Here is a 23396-nt window from a genome sequence, read left to right on the forward strand (position 1 = left end):
AATCTAATTTTTAAAAAGATATTAATGAACTTATTTACAAAACAGAAACACACTGATAGATTTCAAAAACAAACTTATGGTGACCAAGATGCTTCCCCTTTGGTTTTACCTGGGCACAGATTCCTGATTCAGATCTACTTAAATGTGCTAAGAGTGGTGAGGCAGACCTAGTCCCTAAATACAAGCAGAGTGAGAACTGAGAATTGAAGGTAGAGGATAGGGCTGAAAGAATTCCACTATTCACTTTTTTCATGGGAGGAGAAGAGCTGAAACCCTCAAAAGATGTGAATTTGGACATTTCTTTCTTACAGAGAAGCCAGGAGTGTGCCCCCAAGAAAGGCTCACCTGTAGTACTAAAGCCCCAGACTTGTGCAAAACAGATTTCAACTGCGATGAACACCTGAAGTGCTGCTCTTTTGCCTGTGGGAAGAAGTGCATGGATCCGTATGAAGGTACTGGCATCCAGTCTGAGAGCAGGGGTGCCTTGTGAGGTGTCCTACTTCCTGCTCTGTCCAGAATTGGTGGAACGATTCTCTTGAATGGTAGGACAAAGAGGCCAGAGTTCAAGCTTTTCTCTTTCTCTAATGGGACTCCTAACCCTCAAACACAAACAATGAGTCTAGGCATGGTGGACATCAACTGATACTATTGATGTTAGTCTTCTTTGGTCCAGTGTTCAATCATTCACAGTGATTAATACTTGCTGCATGGTCACTATGTGTCAAGCGAGTATAATTGGCACTGTGGCAAGTATAAACCTCAGTCAACGCAGAGGCTGGGGGTGTTTTCTGATTCTTTGGCCTTCAAGGAGGTTTTGTGGTAACTCAAAGTATCTAATAATAGGGAACTGTGCATTTTATATAGATTCATTCATTCAACGAATAACTATTTTCAATGCACTTTGCCAAAGATCACCAGGAATGGACCTGTCGTTGAACAAGTTGATTTTATTACTTGTTGCAATGAGGGAGAATGTTCACCAAAGACAATGTGAGGCGTCTCAGGAAGAAGCTGTTAGGAGGAATCTACTACAGGACTGAGGTTTTTTTTTTTTTTAATTAATTAATTAATTTATTTATTTTTGGCTGTGTTGGGTCTTCGCCTCTGTGCGAGGGCTTTCTCCAGTTGAGGCGAGCGGGGGCCACTCTTCATCGCGGTGCGCGGGCCTCTCACCGTCGCGGCCTCTCCCGTTGCGGAGCACAGGCTCCAGACGCGCAGGCTCAGTAGTTGTGGCCCACGGGCCTAGCCGCTCCGCGGCATGTGGGATCTTCCCGGACCGGGGCATGAACCCGTGTCCCCCGCATTGGCAGGCGGACTCCCAACCACTGTGCCACCAGGGAAGCCCCAAGATTGAGTTTTTTTTTTTTTTTTTTAATTTATTTATTTATTTTTGGCTGTGTTGGGTCTTCGTTTCTGTGCGAGGGCTTTCTCTAGTTGTGGCAAGCGGGGGCCACTCTTCATCACGGTGCGCGGGCCTCTCACCGTCGCGGCCTCTCCCGTTGCGGAGCACAGGCTCCAGACGCGCAGGCTCAGTAGTTGTGGCTCACGGGCCTAGTTGCTCCGCGGCATGTGGGATCTTCCCAGACCAGGGCTCGAACCCGTGTCCCCTGCATTAGCAGGCAGATTCTCAACCACTGTGCCACCAGGGAAGCCCAAGATTGAGGTTTTGATTGGGTAGTTTGGGGGAGGATATAAGGAAGTGGGGGTTTGCCCTAGATTAGGTGCTGTCAGAAAGTGGGGACAATTCTGTGATAGAGAATCCGAGTGAATCTCATCTATAGAGCGGGCAGGCTAGAATGAGGATAAAGCTGTAATTGGTAGAGAAGCACAAATCACTCATAGGTGTTTGGTATTTTGTGGGTTTTACAGTGATCTATTTTGGTCCCACTATATCATCTCAAAGTGACTTTGTGTGATGTAGATGTCCTGTGAGATTGTTTATGTCTAACAGGAGAACAACATGGCTTAGCTGTGAGCATCAGATCAATTTCCAGACATGAGGGACTGCTTTTTTTCTTTCTCAGTATCTCGTTCTTTCCATGTGCCAGGCACTTTGTTAGGCACTTTGGATATTGTTCTTGAACAAGTCTTGCTCTTTCAAAGCTCAGAGCGGTGAAGAAGAAAGATCAGCTCCAAATCATTCTTATATGCTCTTTGTTATGTCCTTTGCAAGGTAGAAATGATGCTCAGAGATGTTATGCAACATACAGTAATCATATGCAGCTAGGACCAGAACTTTTACTGACCATGGCTCTTTCTATGACTTGGATGATAACACCGTGAACCATACAGAAGCTGAGGACCTGACGCCTTCCTTTTTTGGCTACCATTTATGTTCTTCCCTCTCTGCTTCCTGCCCTTAGAACCCTGCATGCTACCCTTGGACCGAGGAAAATGTAAGAATACAGTCAAGCACTGGTATTTTCACACTAAAAGGCGTGTATGCAAAGCCTTTAATTATGGAGGCTGCCTTGGGAATGCCAACAACTTTTCCAACAGGGAAGACTGCATGACGGCCTGTTCATCAACTGGTAAGACTCATACCCTTGGCAATCTGCGGGCCTTGTCTAACGAGAAATAGTATACCAGCCCAGTTGTAGACTCAGGCTTTGAGGTTAAACTGCCTTCATTCAAGTCTCTGCTGTGTCATTCACTGGCTGGGTAGTCTTAGATCAGTTGCCTACATTTATGAGTTTCAGTTTTCTTGTCATAAAATGGGGATAATAATAGTATTTACCTAATGGAGTTGTGCCAAAAAATGAGACAGTGCACATCAACTGTTGATAAACTTTGGCCAGTGGGACCTGAGAGTCAGGTCTACCCTTTGGAAACAGGTATTTCCTCATTGCATTGGCCTGCTGAGTATTACCTGAGGACTTAACCCAAGAATGAAGCATAGACAGGCCAGCTCTGGAATCCCATGGAATAGGGGTAGAGCATGGAGTAGAGTGGGGTAAAGGCAAAGGCTGTGGATTAATTCCTTAGTATATACAATGGCCATCATCACCACTAATGTTGGGTGACAGTGTGCTACAGAGCTTAGGAGCCAAATGACCTGGATAGAAATCCTACTTTTCCCCCTTACTACAAAGTTCTTCACCTCTTTGAGTTTCAGTTCCCTTCCCTGTAATATTGGAATAATAGCAAATATCTCACTGAGTTGTTGATAGGATTATATATGGCCAAGGACACAAAGATTTGACATGGTGCTGTATAGTTGTGGGGGCTTACTAAATGGTAACAACTGAGATGGTGACCACTGATATTCAAAATGCAGCATTGTGCGATTTACAAGGCAGCATTAAAATTTTGACCTCAGATTCTGTGAGGCAGGCTGAAAAGTGTAAAGGGAGAGAGGTAAAGTTAGTTGCCCAAGGATTCACAGTGGGTCAGGAGTAGAGCTGGAATTTTAATTCCATGGGCCCAGTGAGCCTGAATGGCCAAGGAAATCCTGTGGTCTGCAATGAGGACTACAAGCTTCCCTTTGTGGAAGGTGGTAAAGAATCATGACGCTGTGGACAAGACCTTGGCCTTCTCTCAGGAGCCAGAAGGAAAAAGAGGTCAGAGAAAAGAGCCTGGGCTGGTTTGCAGGAAATTTAGGTTTGAAGCAAGAATAAGGAAGAGGAGGGGAAGGAGAGGGTGAGGGTGAGGATGAGGGTGAAGGGAGGAGGAGGAGGCGGGGAAGGAAGAGGAGCAGAAGAAGGAAAAAGAGAAAAGAAACACTTGCTGCTGTCATAGAATTTGCAATCAGATGAGGATAAAAGGAGACAGGTACAGAATCCTGAAGAACTGATTTAAATACCATATATGTCCTAGTGACCCACAAAGTTGTATCTCCAGCCCAAATCTGACTCCCACACTCCAGTTGCCTACTCTACACCTCCATCTGGATCTCACGAATACCTCACACTTAGCTTGTCTAAAACTGAACCCCTTGTCTTTGCTCTCCCACCTCTATCCACTCTTCTCCCCATCTTGGTTAGAAAAAACCTGCTCTATCCATTGTTCTCCCCATCTTGGTTAGAAAAAACCTGCTCTATCCATTGTTCTCCCCATCTTGGTTAGAAAAAACTTCTGAATTATGCCTCTCTTGCTCAATCAACATCCTTTATTAAGAAGTCATTTTAGATCTACCTGGCAAAGAGATCCAGAATCTGACCAGTTCTTACCACCTCCACAGCTGTCACCCTAACCTGAGGTGCTATCTTCTTACCTGGATTACTGCAACGGCCTCCTAACAGATCTCCTTGCTTCTGTCCTTCCCTTCTTACAGTCTGTTATGAACACAGTGGCCACAATGATTCTTTCAAAATGTGTCAGGTCATGTCATTCATTCAAAGTAAAGCACATGCCCTAAAATAACTTACATTGATTTGTGTGGATTTCACATAATTAATCTTATCTTATAGAGAAGGAAACTGAAATCACTCGTTAAGTGGCAGGATGGGGACTTTACTTTGGGGCTTCAAACACCAAGCTTAACTCTCTTTCTACTGCATCTCATGATACGGTGAGGCATTTCATTCCTCCACAGCCTACTAGAGATGGCTGTGGACAGGGTGGAATGACCCATGTCACAGAAAGAGGTACTAGTTTTGAAGAGAAGGAAAACCTATTTGAAGGGTGATGGGAGGGGGTGGGGTTTGAAGGAGCTCACATCGTTCTCGTTTCAGTCAAGGATGGGCAGTGCCCACTCTTCCCTTTCAAGAACCGTATGGAGTGTTCAGCTTCGTGTAAGGGTGACTTCGATTGCCCCCCAAATGAAAAATGTTGTGAATCCATGTGTGGCTTTGATTGTGCCGTGGCCTGGACAGGTGAGGACTAGGGTTATACCTCGCAAAGTCTACTGGGCATATGTTAGGAATGCCATGCTGTCCCATGGAGTGGGGGATGCCCCTTAGGTTACCCAGAGGTCTCTTGGGAAACTTTCCCCATTTAAAGCCCAACCACTGCTCTCCTGTTGCCCTCTTGACTTTGGGAGACTGTTGTGCTATTCTTCCAAGCCAGTCATGCATGGTAGCCTCTTCATTTTTCTCAGTGAAAACTTATTTATTCCAAGCCTCATTCTTCAACGACCTACAAGGTGACAATATCCACTTATTCATGCAAAAAAATTCATAACCATTAGGTATAATCCTAATAAGTCCTTATGTCTGCACGGCACTTCATGTAAGGTGTGCTGGGGAAAAGATGGGTAGCAAAATGCTGTTGGGGTAGAAGTGAACTCTCCAGCCTCTAGGGATACTGTTCATTCCCCCATGCAGTGCTAAGATACTATGGTCTTGTCCCAGGAATTGTCGGTGTTTTGAGGAATAGCATGGTATGGTGGAAGGAGTCAAAGGCTTTTCAACTCACTTCAACTTTCCTACTGGTTTTCTGTGTGACCTTAGGCAACTCACTTCCCCCTATATGGTCCTCAATTTCTACAGTTTATAAAACAAGGAAATTCTTAGTGCTCTCTAATACTCTTGCTTCTGGTACTCTGGGATTAGATAACCCAAATCTATCAATTTTATAGGGGCAGTCAGGGATCCTATCAGATTTTATAAATCAGAGATGGCAAGACTTTTTGATGTTCCTCAAATAATTATTAAAATTATTTATCAAATAGAAAGTTGATACTCTGCCTACTCTCCTCTATTGTTACTCTAAGGGGAAGGATAAGAGGCTTAATCAGAAGAAAACCTTGTTTAGGGTTCCCAAGATTCCCCCAATTTGTCTCAAACTGTGGTCAAGTATTTCAAGGTCAAGTGTCTTGTTTTACCCCATAAAGTCAAAGCAGGTTTCTGCCCACACAAGCCGCCGACATGTTCCAGGATTGAGAAACCCAGGTGCCTGCAGGATGATGATTGCCCATTGACAACGAAGTGCTGTTCGCTCTGTGGACTGAAGTGCCTGGAATCCCTAAAATGAATAGTTAGTAAGTTTAAAATGTTATCATTAAAGTAATTAATTATGAGTAGTATAGTAAAAAGCTATCAATTTTGTCTTGCATCCAACTACTTTGCCAAATTGTCTTATTAAGTATAAAAATATTTAATGGGGTTACTTTGATTTTATATATAATCATATCATCTGAAAATGATGATAAATTTGACTCTTTTCCAACCTCATGACTTACTTAAAAAAATTTTTTGTCTTTTTTTATATTATGTAGAACCTCTGAAATAATGTTGAAAATAAAGGCAATGGCATCTGTCCCTGTCCAGTTCTTTACTTTAACTCAATGTCTCCTGCTGTATAAAATGACATTTGTTGTTGGGTTTGGGGTAAGTAGGTTTTATCGCCCTTGGGTTGTTTCCTCTTTATCCATTTATAGCTGCCCTGGTGGTGGTGGAAGGAATGTCTGTGGGGCTCTGCATGAGTAAACATGGGTTGTGTGAGTGCCTCAGGCATTCCTAGCTAAGAATATTACTGTCAATAGGATGACACCCACATGATAGCTTCCATAGGGACTCTATCTGTGATCCTAAATTTTGTGACCATAGAGTCAGTCACTGATGATAAGGCTGGTTTTTGTCTGGCTTCTCCATCAGGTAAGACAGTTGGAGAATAAAGCTTTGCCCCAAAGTGCAGCATCTATTTAGGGAAGGAAATAGGGACCCTACAGATGACATTTACTCTTTGAAGAATGTCTCTACCTCAACCAGGACTGATTGGCTTGTGTCGTGGGTTCTGTGGCTGAAGGAAAACTGCAAGTCCTCCAGCACTCTCTCACTCTCTCTTTCCCACAGCCCCTCGTCTAGTCCAGTTAGAAACCAGAACGTCTGCTGTGTTATTGACCTTTATTGAGTTGTAGTCTCTCAGGCAGGTCTCCTCCCTTCAGAGTTCCTCCTCAGACAACAGGGAGTTTGCACCAGATGGTAGATGCCCCCTACAAACTCTGACATTCTCTCCTGCTCTCAGAACAACACAACCTTGACAAACACTATCTGCAAGCTCTGCTATCAGCCTGCTTCCTCCACCCCACCTCACTCTGTGGCAGTATCTTTACCCTTGTGTCTTCGTTAAAGAATATGAGCGACCCAAAGAGAAAAGAGAGGGTGGGAGGCAAGTGTGGGAGAGGGAAAGAGACATAGGGACCATGGGAGACCCACAGAAACAAAGAGATACTAAGATATCAATAGGGACTTCCCTGGTGACGCAGTGATTAAGAATCCACCTGCCAGTGCAGGGGACACAGGTTCGATCCCTGGTCCAGGAAGATCTTACATGCCACGGAGCAACTAAACCCATGCACCACAACTACTGAGCCTGTGCTCTAGAGCCCGTGAGCCACAACTACTGAGCCCACGTGCTACAACTACTGAAGCCCGCGCACCTAGAGCCCGTGCTGCGCAAAAAGAGAAGTGACCACAAGAAGCCCGCGCACCGCAACGAAGAGTAGCTCCTGCTCGCCTCAACTAGAGAAAGCCCTCACGCAGCAACGAAGACCCAACACAACCATAAATAAATAAATAAATAAATTTATTTTAAAAATAAAAGATATCAATAGACACACATTGATCAAACAAACAAGAGTGGGTGTACCAGTTAAAATGGAAAATGGAGAATGAGGATATTCTACAACTCTCAAAGTTATCAAGATAAAGACCTCTGATGGTGACATTCACTCCTAAGGTAGCCTGGAAAGTGAGATAAGCTTTGCCCACTTTCCCTGGTTGACCAGAAGGCCCACCCCAGCTGAGGGGGCTAAGAATGAAGAGTCATCCAGTAAGAGATCCTAGCCCAGGGTTGTGGGCTGTAGACGCCAGCTAGTCACATTGATGATCTCAAGAACTCGGTGTTCCCATCAGGAAAGGAGGTGGCTGGCTTGACTCCAGCCCTCATATCCAAGATACTGATTGCTGAAGGACTAGGCTGGACAAAGGCAGCCAGACATTTTTACATTCTGGAACCACCGGACAAGACAGCTTTCCTTCAGAATGGAGTCTTCTGGACTTTTGAGCATCCTGGTGCTATCCATCCTTCTAATGAATGGCCGGGGACGTGGTCTGACTGACTGGTTCTTTCACAGTAAGTACTGGGGCCTCAGCCCTTGCCCTGGAGCGAAGGAATATTGCTGGGAGGAAGAAACAAGCACCTCAGGCTCGAGTTGCTTTCCACCACCTTAGCCCTGGTCCTGGGTTGGGAGTGGAGGGAGATATTTGGGATATTTCTTCCTATTTCCCTCTCTGTGGAAGATCCCTTCCATGAATGCAAGACTCCAGACCTGGGGCAACCCCTACCTTTAGCACCGTTGAAATGGAAGGTCTTTCTTGGTGGAGAGGGGGAAGAATCACAGGATCTAGCATTTTTGGGAGGGGCTATAGGAATCTGGGAAGCCTAAGGGACCTTCCCTTCGCCCCACAACAAAAATAGAATCAACTCCTGATTCTTTCAAATGTAGTCCTATAAAGTGTCCCTGCCTCCCCAGGGGTTCCTTGACTTTGGGCTAAAGGATAATATCCAGAAGTTCCTTTGAACTTAAGACAGCAATACTCCATGACTATATAAAAATAATGATAATTGCTACCATTTACTGAACATTCAGAAAGAGGGATTTAAAGAGAGGGATCTGGAGTCATACTTGGTGGGTCCAAATTCCGGTTCCACCACTTAGTAGTCAAGTTACTTAAGTTGCATGTGCTTCAGTTTCCTCATCTGCAAAATGGGGATATTAATAGAATCTACCTCGTTGAACAATTATGGGGATTAAATGAGATAATCCATTTAAAACGTTTAGAAGAGTGCTCGGCTTATGGTAGACACTTAACTATATATATATCTATAATGTTAGTTAATATTACTGCGCATCCGTGACAATGATTATAGCTTTACACACTTTGTCTTATTTCTTCCTCACCACTCTGTAAGGCTAAAATGATTTTACAAATGAAGAAAACAAAGTTCAGAGAGGGTAAGTGGTAAATCAAATTTAGAATTAAAAAACCCAACGATCTGACTGCTAGGGTGCACAATATTTATCACTGCACAATAGCGCCCCCCAGAGGAACTCCAAAACACTGTCTCCTCAACCAGCCCAAAATGACCCCACTGGCTTAGACCAGTGACTTTCAATGGGCGATTTTGCCTTCCAGGGGGACACTTACAGCGTCTGGAGACCTTTTTGGTTGTTACAAGTGGGGAGTGCTACTGGCATCTAGTGGGTAGAGGCCAGGGAAGCTGCTAAATGTCCTACAATTCACAGGACAGCCTCCACCACCCATCAAATAATTATCCGGCCCAAATGCCTCTAGTGCCTAGGTTGAGAAATCCTGCCTTAGGGGGTGGGACTAGGTAGAGAGTGAGAGGTAGTTAGAAGGGAGGATGGTGCAGGCAGTGCTGGGAAATAAATGAAAGTCCCTGAGGAAAAGGACTCCTGGGGGTGAGCAAAGTGAAAGCAAACTTCCCTGACTCCCCGGAATCGCCTTGGGTCTGGAGAAGGGTGGGCACTGTGACTTGTAAGACTCATGGTTATAAGTCCTTTCCCTAGAGAGATGCCCCAGAATCCAAGATAACTGTGAATTCAAAGAAAGGGATGAATGTTCGAAGGACAAAAAATGTCCAAGACATGAGAAGTGTTGCTTCTTCAGCTGCGGAAGAAAATGCTTAAACCTCCAACAAGGTAAGGTTGAGAGTCTCAGAGTAACCAACCCCTCTCCCCATACCCTCAACTTCTGCCCCTCTGCGCTGGCATTGTCCCTGGTTCACTAAGGGCTGGTCTCTGAGCAAGATTGCTGGACTTGGGAAACTTGAAATTCAGATTGATCACCGCCCCTAAACATGATGTATGACATTCGGGAGTATCTTCATCTTGTTTGGGCCTCAGTTTCCTTGAACAAAAGATAGGTGTAGGGCTGGGATTGAACCAGATAGCCTCTTGGCTCCTTTTCACTCTTATTATTATTTTTTTTTCTTTTTTTTTTTTTTCACTCCTATGATTTTCTTAGTCCCCAGGGGGCCATTGCTGGCCCACCATATATCAACATTGTTGCTGCAAGTGATAATTAAGATATTTGTATTTCTAACAAATGCAAAAAATAGCTTTTTGCTCCAGATTGACTGCCTCTCTGCCTATACAAATCCAACTTAGCACTAGGAAAGCTTCCCTGACCACTCCAGACCAGAGGGTTCGTCCTTTGCTGATGCAATCTTAACTCCATGCCCATCTCCCTGGGCTCCAAAAAGACTATCAAAGATTCTTTTTTTTTTTTTTAATTGTAGTTATTTACAATGTTTCAGGTGTACGACAAATTGATATATATATATATATATATATATATATATATATAATCTTTTTCAGTTTCTTTTCTATTATAGGTCATTACAAGATATTGAATATAGTTATATATGTGCTATGCAGTAAGTCCTTGTTGTTTATCTATTTTATATACAGTAGGGTGTATCTGTGAATCCCAAACTCCTAATTTATCCCTCCCCCTCCTTTGCCTTTTGGTGACCATAAGTTTGTATTCCATGTCTGTGAATCTATTAAGACTATCAAAGATTTTTTATTCATTCAGTTAAATATTTGTCGATTGTCTCTGAGACCCATAATAGGATTTGATGAGTGTGATCAGGGAGGTTGAGGAAATCTTCCTTGAGAAAGCAGACCTGGAGTTGAGTTCAGAAGGATGTAGCAAATTTAGGGAAAAAATGGGTGGAAGGGCTTTCTAGGCACAGGGAACGTACGTGTACAAAGGCTCGATGGTAGGGCCTAGGGACGCCAGAGAGCAAGAGCAAGTATGAGCATGGTGCGAGGAAAAATGATTCTTGGTAGGTAGGGCCTGATGGGCGAGGGTCTCACCTTGATCTTAAGATCAATGGACATTCATTGAGGCAGGTGGGGACATGGTGTGGCTTTTACTATGCCTACAGAGCAGGAATGGAGTGGCTTAAAGGACTTCAGGATGAAAGAAAATGGTAGCTTGGACTAGATCGGTCGCTGAGGGGATGGAGAAGAGTAGGATATGTTTGAGAGGCATTTAGGAGGTGAAGTAAACAGGACTTGACAATGGAGCAGAGTAGACAGGCAGGAGGATAGTAAGTTGTTCATTTGCCTATCATTGAGGAATTCTGAATCCAGACTTCCTGAGTTCAAATCTTAGCTCCAGCTTGTACCAGCCTATTTATCTTGGGCAAATTAACAATTTTCCCTTGCGGTGCCTCATATAACAAAAAGACTAATGTCAAAGGTTATTTGAAAGATCAAATATGTTGATGCACGTGAAGTGCTCAGAGCAATGCCTGGCATGTAACAGCCACGTGATACATATTAGCTCACATTATTCATCGTCCATGACTGGGAACTCCTATATAACAGAGGCCGTGCCTTTTCTTTGTCTCTTTAAGCATCTAGCACATAGTAGGTGCTCAATGAATAACTTATTCAGTTCAGTCAGGATGTATTTTGCTTTATCCTCAACATTTGCAAAATCCTATACTGTGTCCGACCACCTGCTGGGAATGGGGTTCCAAGATGAAATCAGACACAATCCCTGCTCACTAGAAGCTCACAACATCACAGATGAGACCAAAGATGTAAACAAATGACAAACATGCACACAAGGCTCAGAAGCACGGTAGAAAAATGCAGGACTGATTTAGGCACTTGTGAGGGTGTGGTGTGTAGAATGGAGTCCGAGACACCACAGTGGAGTTGATGTCCGGGAAAGGTTTTGAAGGGAGAATAAGAGTGTCACTAATGAACAACAGAGGGGTGGCAGAGGGAATGTGGAGCGAATGGTGTGGAGGTGTGGGGTGGCATGGTGGGTTGAAGATTGTGGGAGCTTGTAGCTCAGAAGGGCACTGTGGTAGGGGAGGAGGCCAGAACCCCAAATAGGAGCCCGATCATGAAGGGTCTGTGGGTCATGGAAGACTTAGTCATGAAGTCAAGGTCTTAGCTGTGTAATAACATGATCAGCTTTGTCTCAGATCTACCAGGTCCTTCTCTCTGGTGGGCGGTATGAAGGATTGATTGGAGCAGCCAAGGACTGAGGCAGGAAGATCAGTTTGAAGCTAACTCAACAGCCCAGGCATGAGCCACTGAGACTTAAGTTAAAGAGACGGGCAGACAGGTGAGCTATGAGAAGGTAAAAATCAGCAGGACTTAAATATTTAGCTGTGGGGATTGACCCTTGTGGAACTTATAGTTTAGTTAGCACCTGTATTGATTTGCTAGGACTGCTGTAACAAAGCACCACAAACTGGGTGGCTTAAACAACAGAAATATATTGTCTCACAGTTCTGCAGGCTAGAAGTCCAAGGTCAAGTGTTGGTAAGGTTGGTTCTTTGTCAGGTGGTGAGAGAGAATCTGTTCCATGCCTCTCCCCTAACTTCTGGTAGTTTACTGGCAATCTTGGGCGTTCCCTGCCTTGGAGATCTCTCTCTCTCTTTTTTTAAAATTTATTTTATTTTTGGCTTGCGTTGGGTCTTCGTTGCTGCGTGCGGGCTTTCTCTAGGTGCGGCGAGCTGGGGCCACTCTTCTTTGCCGTGCGTGGGCTTCTCATTGCGGTGGCTTCTCTTGTTGCAGAGCATGAACTCTAGGCTCTCGGGCTTCAGTAGTTGTGGCTCACGGGCTCTAGGGCTCAGGCTCAGTAGTTGTGGTGCACGGGCTTAGCTGCTCCGCAGCATGTGGGATCTTCCTGGACCAGGGCTCGAACCCGTGTCCCCTGCATTAGCAGGCGGATTCTTAATCACTGCACCACCAGGGAAGCCCCGGAGATCTCATCTTCACGTTCACATGGTGTCCTCCTTGGGTTTGGGTGTCTGTGTCTGAATTTACCCTTTTTGTTTTTTTATTATGTTTTAAAATTTTTACTGGAGTATAGTTGATTTACAATGTTGTGTTAATTTCTGGTGTACAGTAAAGTGAAACAGTTTTACATATACATATACCCACTATTTTTTAGCTTCTTTTTCCATATAGGTCATTACAGTATAGTGAGTAGATTTCCCTGTGCTATACAGTAGGTCCTTATTAGTTATCTATTTGACTTTACCATTTTTAAAGGACACCAGTCGTATTGGATTAGGGGCCCACCCCATTCCAGTATGACCTCATCTTAACTAATTACATCTGCCACAATTCTATTTCCAAATAGGGTCCCATTCTGAGGCACTGAGGGTTAGGACTTCAACATATGAACTTGAGGGGGAGGGGGACTCAACCCATAACAGAACAGAAGCTAACTGCAGGAAAAAAAGGGGCTTGACCATCTGAAAAACTACCCGCTGCCTTCCCTGCATGGACTTGCCTTTGACTCTGATCCCATATTCTCTTTCCTTGGCATGGTTTGGAGGGCAGAGTAAGTGGCTTATAATTTGGCATTTTCAAGGCACTCCGTATCTTTTATCTATTCAGGATGTATTTATTGAGCAGCTACTCTCCGCCAGGCACTGTGCTAGGAGCTGCACATTCAGATACAATCAAGGAACTCACAACTTAGAGGGCCACAAGGGTGGTCTTACTTGCACCTCAGGACAGCCCTGTGCAACAAGTAGGGTGGGATTTTGCATTCCCATTTTACAGAAGGGAAAGTCAAGGACAAGACAGGTAACGTGGGAGGTTGATGTGCACACACCAAATTAGGAACAGAGCCATGAAACCAGAGGTTCCTCACTCTCAGGGGAGACACTGAGTCCAGTGACCAGAAGGGAAGGGGGAGGCTGATGTTCCCTGGGGATGCAGACACCCAAACAGCTCCACTTCGGGGTTTCCCTGCAAATGTGCAAATACATCAGTGGAGCTAGGCTCCCGAGATGTGAAAAGGTGAAAGGAGCTTGTTCAGTTTCATCTGGACAATAAAGGTTGATTTTTTTTTTTTGGCATGGGCACTCTAAATTCTCAACTCTGGGGTCTCCCTGCAGACATATGCAGTATGCCCAAAGAACCTGGCCCCTGCTTGGCTTTTTTCCGTCGTTGGTGGTATGATAAGACAAATAATACCTGCTCCAGCTTCATCTATGGCGGCTGCAAAGGAAACAATAACAACTTCCAATCCCAAGCTATATGCCAGAGCACCTGCCCCCCAAAAAGGTGAGTCCCAGGGGCTCCAGTCTCCCATCCTCGCCAGGGCCACACTGGGGGGTCTGGGTGTTGCTTGGTCCATTCTGGGATGGTTATATCCTTGACAGACGAGGTACTGACAGGACCAGCTCCGATCAGGAGGTAAGAATGCACCTTGCAGAGGGTTGGACAGTGGCTTTCCAGGAACCGAGGTTGGGAAGGGACGTGGCTGTGAATAAATGCTGGCAAGTATGAGGGGTGGCGGAGGATGCAGATGTGGTGAAATCCCAGAGGCCAGCTTCAGAGAGGTCACAGGACATCCAGCCTAGTGCCAGACAGGCTGACCAAGCACCCCTTCCAGGCCATCAGTTTCCTCTCACAATACTCTTCGCCAGCAGCTCACTCCCATCCACATCCCATTTTTCCTTTAAGGAGATTTAGAGTTTCCCAGAGCAAACCCACTTCCTCTTAATCTCCTGTGAAAAGATGTACAAACATAACTTCAAGATCAGTTCTGAAGATGAGCTGAGCCCAAAATGCTCAGCTGGTCCTGTCCTTCATTCTCAACAGGCTCTAATTTCTGAATGCGTAAGGATACCTTGGAGTCACCACCAGAATTTGGCTCAGGACCCAAGGCTCTCTCTGTGTGCCTGATAAACGCTCCAGGCTGGCTTCCACTCCTCCACTCCCAGTGTTCCAGGGCCTTAGCTCTTCCCCAGACTGAACCCTGGGATCTCTCTCCCCTTTCTCCATCTCAGCCTCTTTTTAGACATGATATCCTTCTGTTTTGATCCCGTCTCTATGCTTCCTTCCTTTATGTCCAACTTCTAGAACCCCTTGTTTATACCTATGTAGCTCCCATTCTCCCCAATAAAGCACTCTGTTTAGTCCTGTGCCTCTGAGACTGAATAATTCACATCTGTTGGCACATCACACTTCGCAGAGAGTAGCGGGTCATTGAGGTTTCTGGTGACACCATTAAAGGGAGTGAAGACAATCAGAACCTCGAGAGTTGAGAATTCCATGGATGTTGTTATCTTCCTCTGTTTCTTCAAAACATCGTAAGCCCCTTTTAAGACAAGGGCCCATGGGTGTTGCTTTAGTTTGGATCCCCTAGAAAACAATCCTAGGAGAAGGGCATGGGTGGAAGTATAATAGTTTATTTGGGAGATTTCTTAAGAAACACAAGTTGAGGAGTGGGATAAGTGATACAAGGAGGAGAGGAGTTGATTATGAGTTGGTTACCACGGTGGGAAACTGCAGCTTTATCCCACTGGGGACCTTCTAAAGAACCATGTAAAACATGTCTCCAAATTTTCTTCATCCATCTCCAGTGATGGGGAAGCTGAGGTGTTTAGCCATTGATTCCCATCCCTTACTGGATACTTGGGGTTGTTAAATCCCTTGCTCTTCCAGACTGTTCTGCACTCAAGCTGAGCAAGCTTCCCAGGGAGCCAGAGAAAACTCAGAGCAGAGAAGTAGAGACTCCGACACTTGAAGTGGGAAGCTATCAGTGTACACTGGATATTATTCAGCCATAAAAAGGGATGAAGCACTAATACATGTTACACTGTGGATGAACCTAAAAAACATTCCGCTAAGTGAAAGAAGACACACACGAAAGGTCGTATACTATAAGATTCCATTTACATGAAATATCCAGAACAGGTAAATCCATAAAGACAAAAAGTAGAATAGTGGTTGCCAGGGGCTGGAATAGGCTAGGGGGGTGTGTAGAGTGACTGCTAATGGTATGGGCTTTTCTTCTGGGGTGATGAAAACATTTTGCAATTAATAAAGTTGGAAGTTGCACAATATTATGAAGGTACTAAAAAGCCACTGAACTGTTCCTTTAAAGTGGTTAATTTTATTTGATGTGAATTCCACCTCAATTTTAAAAAGTGGATTAGGAAAAGAAAATAATGCACTAGAACTGTCTCCTAAAGCTGCAGGTAAAATCAGAGATGAGCAAAGAGTATGTCCTACTGTTGCTGAAAGCCTTAAATTAGAAACTTCAACAGAACAATCTTCAGGCCCCACTGCTGCAGCTAGCTCTGAGGTTATAACTGACATTTATTTTTTCCCTCCTGCATCACCTATTCCAAATTTCACCCGATGATAGAAGCTCTCCATTAGCTGTAACATTCTCTCCTGCTTTCAAATCACCACCATCTTGACAGGTACTCTCTGAAGATTTGGTTCAACCTCGAATCAACCTGTCTCCTCCCCCACTCATGGCAATACCTTTACTCTCTGACCGTGATTAAAGAAAAGGGGTGGCCCAAAAAGAAGGAAGAGAAAGACAGAAGGGAGATGAAGGGCAGGGAGAAAGAGACCCAGACAGAGGGAGACACAAAGAAAAAGAGAGAAAGACAGGCAGAGTAAAAGAAAGGCACTGAGAGAAGAAACAAAAACAAAAACAAAAACAGTGTGAGAAAAATAAGCAGACAGAAAAATAGATAGGTCAGGAAAAGAGTAAGATTGGAAAGAGAGAAGAGAACTAGGATCCTCTTGATCTCCAAACTCCCCCTGGAAAACAGAAGACCCTGGAATTGAACGTGCCCTTCTGCTAAGGGGGTCTAGAACCCCCGGACAAGCTTTGCCCTTCTCCCTGGTTGACCAGAAAGCCAGAGAGCCTCGGTGAGCTGAGGAAGGGGAGCCTGTCCCCGCAAGGGCGCTGTGGGTGTCAGCTAGTCCCAGTGATGGCCTCTGGGGCTTGGTGTTCCCCAGAAGAGGGAGTGTGGCTGGCTTTTCGTAAGTGATGTGTGGTTCCTGGAGTGGAACCACCAGGACAGCCAAATTCAGAAGCAGGAGCTGCCGCGCAGGAGTTCCTGGTTTTGGTGCCACCAGCCAGGCCAGTCCCTCCTAAAACGGGGTTCTCTGGAGTTCTGCCAATCCTGGTACCATTCATCCTCCTGGGGTGTGTCCAGGAACGTGGGCTGGTGGAGGCGTTCTTTCACAGTAAGTACTGGGGACTCGGTCTTCCCAGTGGAGAAATGGAACTTGGCTGGGAGGAAGGAACAAAGAATGTTAAAGATGAGGGATGCTTTCCCCACCTCAGTCTGGGATCCTGGGTGGGAAAGAGGGGAGCTATCTGGAGTCCTTCTTTCAGCCCCTTTCCTCCTGATAAGATGCCCTTGGTGAATGCAGGAAACTGAGTCTGTGGCAACTGACTCCCCACCATCATTATGAGAGGAATTCTTCCTGGAAGGGTTTAGACCTGGAGCTCATGAAACAGACTAAGGGAACAGGGAAGCGTAAGGGCTTTCCCATAAGAAAGGCCACACCCCCTAGCACTACCTTCCTCAGCTTTCAAATCTTCCCATTGTAGCCCTCCAAAGTCTCCCCACACCCACACCCGCACCTACAGAGGATCCTTGTCTTTAGGGTAAAGAATGGTCTTTGAAACTCCCCTGAAATGCTGATATTTGAAGACCCCCGTAATTAGCAGCTATGATAAACTGAGCCCTCAGACAGCAGGGAAGCCACACATTGCAAGGCCAAATCTTGCTCCACTCCTTAGCAGCCATGTGAACTTGGCAAGTTCACATAACCTCTCTGTGCTTCAGATGCTTCTGTTTAGAAAATGTGAATGTCGATAGGACCTACCCATAGAGTTGTAATGAGGATTGAGGAGAAAAGAGCAGGTACACCGTAAGCACTTCATCAATATTAGTTATAATGGTGACGATGATGATGTCCCAGGCAGCTGGACAATGACTTTACAAGGTTTGTCATATATATGAATCGTCAAAACAATCCTACAGGCAAATGAAGGAATCGAGGTTCAGAGATGGTTCCTGCCAGACGAAGGGTTGCACAGAATTCGAAAGCCCAGCCGTCTGACTCCAGAAATGGAAACCTCAATCACTGAGAGCTATAGCATCCCTGCCCCCACCCAGGCAACATCCAAATACTGGAAGGCCAAGGGACCAGAATAGTCCTAGGGGAGAGCATCTTTCTCCCTGGAAACTTATGGGTGGTGGGTTTAGGGATCAGATGCTGAGTTGTTATGGGGCTGGGGGTGGGAACATCATCGTGAAAATCCTGAGCCCCCTGAAGGTCACTACCTTCTGGGGACAGTGAAATGAAAACAAGCCTCCTTACTTCTGTGGTGGTGCCCTGGGCCTGAGAAGGGAGGGTTCCAGCCCCTTCAAGGCCCCAGAGGAGTATATCTTTCCATCCCTTGGGGATGTGTCCCCGAGTCAGAGTAAGATGTGAAATAGAAGAAAGAAACCTATGTACCAAGAGCAGACAATGTCCAGAGAAGATGAAGTGTTGCAGGTTTAGCTGTGGAAAAAAATGTGTAAATGTCAGACAAGGTAACTCACAAATCCCCTGAATTATTCCACACGCTCATGCCTCCCCCACCTTTCTGCCACCTGCGCTGGCATTGTTAGGCTCCTCCCCTGGTTTGCTGATGGCTGGTCTCTGACCAAGAGATTGGGTGCATCTTCAACTTGGCACAAATCCTAGCAGTGCTGGGCTGGGGAGGGTGTTCAGAGACATGGGTTTTATTTCATTTCTGCCTCTGTTTAGGTATGTGATGTAACATAATTTTTCCTTTAAGGGCCTTGGTCTCCCCACCTGCAAGAAAGATGTGAGTATTAGACCATATGGTCTCTCTCTTTTTTTAAAATTTAATTAATTAATTATTTTGGCTGTGTCAGGTCTCAGTTGTGGCATGCGGGATCTTCGTTGAGGCATGTGGGCTCTTCGTTGTGGGGCGTGGGCTCTCTCTAGTTGTGGCGTGTGGGTTTTCTCTCTATAGTTGTGGTGCGCAGGCTCCAGGGTGCATGGGCTCTGTAGTTTGAGGCGCGCGAGCTCAGTAGTTGTGGCACATGGGCTTAGTTGCCCCGCGACATGTGGGATCTTAGTTCCCCGACCAGGGATCGAACCCACGTCCCCTGCATTGGAAGGCGGATTCTCTACCACTGGACCACCAAGGAAGTCCCAACCATATGGTCTCTTGACTACTCTTCCGTGATCCTCTGAAATGCCAAGTAGCCACTGAAGTCTCATCAAATGCCAGCATGCTGGCAGGTGGCGTGATAGCTATAAAAGACAGGTATATGATTTGTATTTCCTGGCTTTTTTTCAGGACTCTCTGTCTATAGACATCAGTGACGCCTTCCCTAGCCACCTTTGATCTCCTATGCTCTTTCCTCTCTGCCTATATCATTGAGCTCTAAAGAAGACCATCAAGGGCCATTCATTCATTCATTCATTCATTCAACAAACATTTACTGGTGCCCCTGACACCCATGATGGGCTCCACTTGCTCAGTGTAGCCAGGGAGGACAGGAAAGGCATTCCTGGGAAAGGGATCTATGATTTAAGAACTGAAAGATGGGTAGTAGGTAGGCAAAAATTGGAAGGAAGTGCCTTCCAGGCACAGGTAATAGCATGTGCAAAGACCCTGTGAGAAGATACCATAATCAGGCTAGAAAGGCCAGAGAACAGAGATGGGCATGAACATAGTGAGAGATGAGAATGATGAAGCTGGAGTAGGTAGAGAAGGTTCTGACAAGGCGGGTCCTTGCCAGTCAGAGTAAAGGGTCTGGTCTTGATCTTAAGAGCAACAGACTATCTCCATTCAAGTCCCTTACTATCTATATGTGACCTTAGGGAAGTTACTTAGCCTCTCTGAGCATCAGTTTACTCATTTGAAAAATGAGGACAATAAGAGGACCTATGTGTTAATATATGAAAAGTACTAAGAACAGTGCCTGACCCTTTAATAATTGTGTCCTTGTTGCGCTTTAGACTATGAGGTTCTAAAGAACTCTATTTGTATCTCATAACACTATGAACAAAACAGTTGTGCAGTAAAGGCTTCTTTAAGTTCAGGATACATTTGATTTTTTATTGTAAACATTCCTGAAGCATCCACTCAATTAGGAAAAGTTCTGCATCATGCTGTAAAATTCTCATGCCCTTACACAGTCTCCCGTGCCTTTGCACATGCCTGGAAAGTTCTTTAGGGAAGCGGGCATCCAAACAGCCCTGCCCCTCAATCTCCCTGCAGACATATGCACTTTGCCAAAGGAGCCTGGCCCCTGCATGGCCTACCTTCCACGCTGGTGGTATGATCAGGAAAATGAGGCCTGCTCCAAATTCATCTATGGCGGTTGCCAAGGGAACAATAACAACTTCCAATCTGAAGCTGTCTGCAGGGCTATCTGCCCCAAAAGGAGTAAGTCCCAGGGGCCCCGATCTCCATGCTCATCCAGGCCACTCTGGGAGGCCTGGGTGTTGGCTGGTCCACTCCAGAAACTTGGCAGGCTTGGGGCTGACAGAACCGGTCCAATCAGGAGGTAAGAATGCAGCGCACAGAGGGGTAAGTAGAGGATGTTTTGGGAAAGAGAGGGTGGCGAGGGGAGCAGTGGTCAAAGGGATGTGGGAGAATACAAGTGAATGGGGGGTACAGAGAGAGTAAGCAGAAGTGGTGGCGTATCTGAGACCAAGGCAGAAGAAGGCCCAGTGGACCAGCCCAGCGCTGGGCACCCTGTACCAGCCAGTCGCTCCAGGCCTTACCTTCTCATCAAACCTCATCACCGATTCTTTTTCTTTTTCAAGGTGATTATAGCCAGGACAACCACATGTTTTATTGACCAAACCAAGGCACTTTTAAGAGTGAAAGGAGATGCCGTTCATTATTACACTGGGAACAACAGGCATAAACTGGGACTCTACTGGAAAAACCAGAACACATGATAACTCTATGAGTCCCTGAAGTCACTCCACTTCTGTTTTCTCTCCTTGTGAAAAGATATAAAAATGATCCCATCTCCTTTTTTCCATTAATTGCAAGGTACGGTCCCTAAGGCGAGCAGAGCCCCAGCAACTCACCAGGACATCATTTTTTTGTCCTGTTGTCTTGCAGAGTCAACTAGCTTGCTGGGATAAAGAAAGCTGGAACAACCTCCAGGATTTGGCTCGTAATCCAGGGATCTTTCCTAGGTGTGGCTGACAGGTGTTCCGTATTGGCTTCCACTGGCCAAATCTCAGCTGCCAAGACCTTGGCTGTTCCCCCGAGGACCCCCCATGATTTGCTGACTCCCTTTTCTCCAGCTCAGCTTCTCTTCAAACGTAATGCTCTTTGCCCTTTGACCCCTTCTCAGCGTGTGACCCTATCTCTTCAACTTTCAGGGCCCCCATTTACCCTTTGGAAACCTTCAGTTTCCCCTAATAAAATGCTCTGTGAGGTCTGAGATCTCTGAGGCTGAATCATTCACATCTGTTCCCTCTGTGCAGAGAACAAAAAGTCATTGGCTCTCCCAGTGACACCAAGAGGGGGCGAGATGAGTATGAAAATCCTGCAAACAGAATGCTGGAGATACTGTTGTCCTGGTAAAATTGTCGTTAAGATGCATAAGAATGGAACCTGAGCAGATCCCGGTTTTGTATGGGCTAAAGCTTATAAAGTCTGGGGGTTCCTTTAAAAAAAGAATACAAATTAAATTTAAAAGTGAACATTATTTCAAATGAGAAAGGAAATTGCACCAATTGCAAAATTTAAGAAGCTAACGAATACTACAGATTGCACAAAATCCATTTAGATTCATTATTAATTAATTTTTAAAATTTAAGACATCAATTCTGTAAAACTCAGTTTCTTTTTCTTTTTTTAATTAATTAATTAATTAATTAATTTTTGGCTGTGTTGGGTCTTCGTTTCTGTGCGAGGGCTTTCTCCAGTTGTGGCGAGCGGGGGCCACTCTTCATCGCGGTGCGCGGGCCTCTCACTGTCGCGGCCTCTCCCGTTGCGGAGCACAGGCTCCAGACGCGCAGGCTCAGTAGTTGTGGCGCACGGGCCCAGTTGCTCCGCGGCATGTGGGATCCTCCCGGACCGGGGCACGAACCCGTGTCCCCTGCATTGGCAAGCGGATTCCCAACCACTGCGCCACCAGGGAAGCCCTCAATTTCTTTTTTTAATGAATTTATTTATTTATATTTTATTTTTGGCTGCGCTGGGTCTTCGTTGTTGCACGCGGGCTTTCTCTAGTTGTGGCGAGCGGGGGCTACTCTTCGTTGTGGTGCACGGGCTACTCAGTGCGGTGACTTCTCTTGTTGCAGAGCATGGGCTCTAGGCATGCAGGCTTCAGTAGTTGTGGCACACTGACTCAGTAGTTGTGGCGCACAGGCTCTAGAGCGCAGACTAAGTAGTTGTGGCACACGGGCTTAGTTGCTCTGCGGCATGTGGGATCTTCCCACACCAGGGCTCAAACCCGTGTCCCCTGCATTGGCAGGCGGATTCTTAACCACTGTGCCACCAGGGAAGTCCAAAACTCAATTTCTATAGAAAGATAATTCAGCCTTTTGTTTAACATGGCTGATCAAAAAATGATTATAGTTTGATTTTGATTATGGTTGGAGTGCATAAATGCACAGCTGTATTTGATATTTGTAGTTCTCCTACAGGTGTGTGTCCTAAAAACTCAGGGATTTAATAAATTCTCTTTTGTATACTTCCATCAAAAAAGAAAGCAATGCAGGGTGTGTTTAAAATTGTACATGTTGCATTATCAGGTATATTCTTCCTAGTGAAGAATATCTGTTCTGAACAGGCTTCCGTAAGAACTGATTTTTTTTTCTATTTATAAATTTATATATCCGATATTTGGAAGAACTTTCTTTTCTTTTTTTTTAAAATAAATTTATTTATTTATTTATTTATTTATTTTTGGCTGCGTTGGGTCTTTGTTGCTGCGCGTGGGCTTTCTCTAGTTGCAGCGAATGGGGGCTACTCTTCATTGTGGTGCGTGGGTACGGGCTTCTCATTGCGGTGGCTTCTCTTGTTGCGGAGCAAGGGCTCTAGGCACGTGGGCCTCAGTAGTTGTGGCGCACGAGCTTAGTTGCTCCATGGCATGTGGGATGTTCCCGGACCAGGGATCGAACCCGTGTCCCCTGATTGGCAGGCGGATTCTTAACCACTGCGCCACCAGGGAAGTCCCTGGAAGAACTTTCTGCAGAATGATTTTTCTGGCTCCATACATTTTAAACCTTGTTTTTCCTCTACTACCCACATTCTTCTAGGGCTAGGTACATTCTATTACAACACAACCTCTAGTTCCATGCCTTAGTGTCATGATGCCAGAGAGCTGGTCCAGTGGGTGGTAAGAATATTGCTTAGAGCCATTCTTACACCAGGACAGATGGCAGCAACTTATGACACATAGAAATAACTGAGAACTGCCTAAATATACCCCACTAACTCCAAACTCAATGGATCCCCAACTCAACTTCCTTTTAGCTGGAGGCCAAAAATGCTAGCAGCCATTCCAATACCACCTGACCCAGGAGAAGAATGAGAGAGGGAAAGATGGAGTGGAAAGAGGAAGCAAGCTGATTGATTATGGTTAGAAGACCTTGCTTTCACAGATGATACAAATCATTTGACCAT

General features: G+C 45.4%; 3 protein-coding genes across 5 annotated transcripts in view; all 3 read left to right on the forward strand.

Moving 5' to 3' along the window:
• The window catches only part of WFDC8 (WAP four-disulfide core domain 8), a 123555-nt gene extending 117344 nt beyond the window's left edge, over nucleotides 1-6211 (forward strand). For all 3 annotated transcript variants that reach the window (XM_082361820.1, XM_082361821.1, XM_082361819.1), the window contains 4 exons: nucleotides 312-452; nucleotides 2364-2531; nucleotides 4674-4814; nucleotides 5774-6211. In XM_082361820.1, the coding sequence (XP_082217946.1) occupies nucleotides 312-452; nucleotides 2364-2531; nucleotides 4674-4814; nucleotides 5774-5913 (590 nt within the window). In that variant the 3' untranslated portion in view covers nucleotides 5914-6211. The remainder of the gene's footprint in view (nucleotides 1-311; nucleotides 453-2363; nucleotides 2532-4673; nucleotides 4815-5773) is intronic.
• A 1648-nt stretch (nucleotides 6212-7859) lies between these two features.
• On the forward strand, nucleotides 7860-15536 carry LOC309614078 (eppin-like). The gene is made up of 4 exons (XM_082361872.1): nucleotides 7860-8016; nucleotides 9464-9607; nucleotides 13852-14020; nucleotides 15407-15536. The coding sequence occupies exons 1-4, from the start codon at nucleotides 7926-7928 to the stop codon at nucleotides 15486-15488; spliced, it is 486 nt and encodes a 161-aa protein (XP_082217998.1). The 5' UTR covers nucleotides 7860-7925; the 3' UTR covers nucleotides 15489-15536.
• Nucleotides 15537-18173: 2637 nt separating this feature from the next.
• On the forward strand, nucleotides 18174-21608 carry LOC309614258 (WAP four-disulfide core domain protein 6A-like). The gene is made up of 2 exons (XM_082362339.1): nucleotides 18174-18324; nucleotides 19917-21608. Exons 1-2 carry the CDS (start codon nucleotides 18183-18185, stop codon nucleotides 20309-20311), a joined length of 537 nt encoding a protein of 178 aa, XP_082218465.1. The 5' UTR covers nucleotides 18174-18182; the 3' UTR covers nucleotides 20312-21608.
• Nucleotides 21609-23396: the final 1788 nt, after the last annotated feature.

This window comes from Balaenoptera borealis, assembly GCF_965194805.1.
Source record: "Balaenoptera borealis genome assembly, chromosome: 16".
Lineage (NCBI taxonomy): Eukaryota > Metazoa > Chordata > Mammalia > Artiodactyla > Balaenopteridae > Balaenoptera > Balaenoptera borealis.